This window comes from Molossus molossus, unplaced genomic scaffold (genome assembly GCF_014108415.1).
Source record: "Molossus molossus isolate mMolMol1 unplaced genomic scaffold, mMolMol1.p scaffold_m16_p_13, whole genome shotgun sequence".
In the NCBI taxonomy this organism is placed as follows: domain Eukaryota; kingdom Metazoa; phylum Chordata; class Mammalia; order Chiroptera; family Molossidae; genus Molossus; species Molossus molossus.
The window spans coordinates 86,520,511-86,524,795 of record NW_023425348.1 but is presented as its reverse complement, the minus strand read 5'-3'; the positions used below and the strand labels follow the sequence as shown (position 1 = coordinate 86,524,795).

The 4,285-nt window shown below is 42.3% G+C and overlaps 1 protein-coding gene across 1 annotated transcript; it reads left to right on the top strand.

Moving 5' to 3' along the window:
* The first annotated feature begins 212 nt into the window (after positions 1 to 212).
* GLYATL2 (glycine-N-acyltransferase like 2) lies at positions 213 to 3,851 on the top strand. Its single transcript, XM_036259646.1, is given in 5 exon segments — positions 213 to 290; positions 1,435 to 1,490; positions 1,492 to 1,534; positions 2,993 to 3,009; positions 3,443 to 3,851. Coding segments are annotated over 5 exon segments (603 nt in total).
* The last annotated feature ends 434 nt before the right edge of the window (positions 3,852 to 4,285 follow it).

Sequence of the window (4,285 nt, the reverse complement as noted above, 5' to 3'; positions counted from 1 at the left end):
TGCAGCTCTGGGCTTTAGTTTCTTGCTTGTAAAATGAAAGGTTTGCACCAGATAATTTCTAAAGCCTTTTACCTCTGCCAGTGTATGGTGTCCTAGGTGACCTCTTTTCTCCTTTTCTTGGACACATGTCTCATCTCTCTGTATATTTTTGTTTCAGTGTTTGTTTCCTTAGATCGTATTCCTGAAGGAAGGGGGCTGAGCTGCTACACAAGATGTTTGTGATTAATGAGCCCCAGAAGCTGCAGATTCTGTATGAGTCCTTGGAAAAGAGCACCCCTGAGTCCTATAAGGTGAGGGAGTAGTGGGTGATGTGGGGTGAGAGGGCTGAGGTGTGAGGAGGATAGATCCAGGGCTCAGAACCTTTCCCGGGCAGATGGAAGTACACGTTTAAAGTCAGATTTGTTCTCTAGGGATGATGTTAATAGCCATATCCATTCACCTCCCTTACTCTTTTTCAGCCTCTTAAACATCTTTTGAATCCACTGTATTACTATCTCTAACGGATTTATTTATTTATTTATTTTGCTCCAGGCTATTGCAATATCTCCTTGTTTTCAATATTACCACCCCATCTGCAATTTGGTGAGCAGAGTCATCTCTCTAAACAAATATAATCACATCACTCCCTTCTTTAAACATTTCAATAGAGGTCCATGTTCACAGCATCAAGTCCACGATCCTTAATTGGGAATACAAAAATTTATCAAAAAGTGCCCCAACCTCTTCTACTCATCTCCCAGCATTACCTTACCATACACCACAAGCTACAATTATTGAGCCCCTCACAGTTCAGTAGGTAGGATATAACCTGCTACACCTTCAGGCATTATGCTTTTTCTCTTACTTGAAATTACTTGCCCACCTTCTGTCTTTATTTTGCCAGGGAAAAATGTTACTTATCCCCCAAGGCCCAATTCAGGTATCACTTCTGTTAGTCTTCCACCACTCCCCCGTCGGGATCCCACACCACCACAGGCAAACATCTATCGGAACATGTGCCCCGTTATGATCAGACTGTTTATCTCTCTACCCTTGTAGACTTAACTTGAAGGCAGTGGCCATATTATATTCATCTTTATATTCATCTTTGAATTCTCTATACTTGACACACATCTGATATATAATAGATACCAAATTAATGATATGGTATGGTATGAAATGAAAAAAAAAGAAAGGGAGGGAATGCAATGAATTTTTTTAAAAGAATGAATGAATGAATGAATGTAAAGGGATCCAGCCATGGACTTGGATTTTTGTGAACCGTTGCCGGGTTATTTTCTAGCATATCTTCCATAAAATAGTCCAATGAGCCATTCTGGAGGCCCTGGCTCTATCTTGTTCAGCCTTCCTAACTCCTGGTTTTATTGCCCATACCACATCCAAGACCCTATCTCCAAGAACTTCCTCTCCTGTTTTGTTCTGTTGCTCTTGTAGGTATATGGTGCCATTTTTCACATTAAAAATAAAAACCCATTCAACCTGGAGGTGCTGGTGGCCAGATTATCAGATAGTCATCAGTCGGCCTCAGAAAGAGGTGAGAGCTCAAGCTACTGCACACCAGGCCAGTGCTGCTCTGGCTGTTTTCTGGGTGGGAACGAGAGAACTGAAGCCGGAGGCTGGGAGAACAACCGTGGGCACCCCTGGTTCACATAGGTTTTGAAAAAGCTACTTGGGGGAGAAGGTAGGCCAGTGAGACAAGGCATGGGAATAGACCAGATAGTGAATAGTCCATGTATTGTAAATAACACTAGGGTCCCATCTAGTTCATTCTTTTCTGTTAAGATTCTGACCGCAGCCATACACCTCAACATAGACGCCTATGGCTGGAAGTGGTTAGGAAATGTTTCTTTCCCTACGACTAAATGAACGTAATCCAATAATACTTGAGTTAGGGTTGGGCTTGAGATCTAAACTTGCCAAGTGACCAGCTGTGTGACCTTGGGAAGATGACTGCTCTCTTAACTATATAAAGTAAAGTTGATAAAATTATTATGTGAGGGAATTGTTTTTTTGTTTTTGTTTTTATCCTCACCTGAGAACATTTTTTTCCATTTCTTGTTCAGATAGAGTGGGAGGGAGAGCGAGGAAGAGAGAGAGAGAGAAAGAGAGAGAGAGAGAGAGAGAAACATTGATGTGAACGGAACACATAAAGTGGTTGCCACCTGCACGACCCAACCAGGGCCAGGGACAAACTGCAACCAAGGTACGTGCCCCTAGCGGGAACCGAACCCAGGTCTCTCTGGACCGCAGGTTGAAGCTCTAACTGCTGAGCCAAACCGGCCAGGGCAGGGAATTGTTAAATAATAGATAAGTTGTGTATATTTAATAAGAATGTCTTCCCTATCTTCCAGGGTTGGGGAGTATAAGCTGTGAATTCCTTTCATCTCAGAGAAGGGATATTTTACCTTCCTCTATTTGCATAGTAACCAGGTGAATTAGAATTCACCTGATGGCCCCCAGGATGCCCAGGAGAGTGTCAGCAGCTGAAAGTAAACAGGTAGGCAGTGGCAGGCTTGGCCCTCTACTCAAGTGCTGCTGTGAGCGCTGGCTTGACGAATCTTCCTCCAAGTCCCCTTTGTTCACATGCATACCAAGGGTCGATCACCATGCCAGCCCCAGAGTGCTGTGTCAGAATTAGCTTAGGCCTTGTGTCCTCACAGACCCAGAATCTTGACCCTCCCCTAACCCTGTTCCTTATACTTCTCTCTGTACCGGAGACACTCTCTCTTTTAAACTTTTATGCAATCCTGGTGCCCCTTCCATCCCAGACAATGGAGCTACTTATCCACCCTCCCAAGGGCAGCTGAGAAAGGAAACACCTTCAGTGTGTCAATGGTGACTTATTCTTCAAGGGATTCCAAGGCCTTTTTATGCAGCTTTCTCAGAGAACCAGAGAGTATCAAGCAAATGAGTCTCTAGCACGCCAGACATACGCAAGAACGTTGGGTAAATTATAGTGCTATGTAAATTTGATTGATATTTGTTATATCAGGAGATGAAAGATGAACTGTGACATCCGTTTTATTGAAATATCTGTTAAAATAAATATTGCCTTGTATACGTAGATATTTGGTGTAGAATTCAGAACCCACGTATTCCACATGTGGATCTTGAAAGAAAATTCAGCCACGTGGGAGGTCACTCTGGTGTACTTCTTCGTTATTTTAGGAACGTCAGCTCATTCTATCCTTCCTTGGGTATTTCTGGGACTTTTTCTGAGATGTGCTTTCTGCATCATAAAGCAATTAGAATTTTGACCCTTTCAATTACTTGGGAAGATTCCGAAGCAGACATAGAAATTAGTACTTTTTTCCGTGTCTGTTCCCTGCTCTAGACTGTGGGATCCTCAAGAAAAGGAATGGTGTCATATTCATATTCTGCGATCTTGGTGTTTGGTAAAAGTTGGCCAAATAAATGCTCTCTCTCTTTTTTTTCTTGACAGGAAAGGAAACTTTCGGAGCATCTTCTTGGATACCTCACATGCAGGGCTTGTGAATGATCATTGGGACTTTGGAAGAAACGAGAGGAGCTTGAAATATGTTGAACGCTGCCTACAGAATTTCCCAGGGTTCGGGGTGCTGGGTCCAGAGGGGCTCCCTATCTCGTGGACTGTGATGGAACAGTCCTGTGAGATGAGGATGGGTCACACAGTCCCTAAATACTGACGCCAAGGCAACATGTGGCAAATTGGTTATCACCTGGTAGAGTATATTATTCAGAAACAAATACCATTCTATGTTCATGTGCGAGACAGTAAAGAAAATTACAAAGAAGACCTGAGAAATTTTGGATTTCAGTTTCTTCCTTGTGGCTGGCATCAGTGGAAGTGCACCCCCAAGAAATATTGCTGATTGGTGCCATTGTCCATTTTGAGCTTTTCTTATTGGTGAAAATACATCAGTACAAATATAAACATGGTAATCTACATTGGCACAAAAAAAAGCATCGAATGATCTGGGGTCCATGCAGCTCTTAAGCCCATTCTTATGTAATAGTTTAGTTTCCTTTTCCTTCATATTACAGAAAATTAGAAGCTTGACCTTTGGATGTCATACTTTTTCTTTATGGTGACAGACATTTCAGAACTAAAATCACCCCAATGTCAATCATTAGGGCCAAGAGAAATCTTTAAAAGCAGTATTTTCTTCTTTGAAGATGATGTCTTTTGGAAAAGAATCCTGCTTGTTCATGCTTCTGTATTTGAAAATAAAATGTCTGCTTTGAAAAGTGTCTCCTCTGATACCCTCCCCTGTCTCTTACAAAGTCTTCTGAAGGGCTTTCCAGG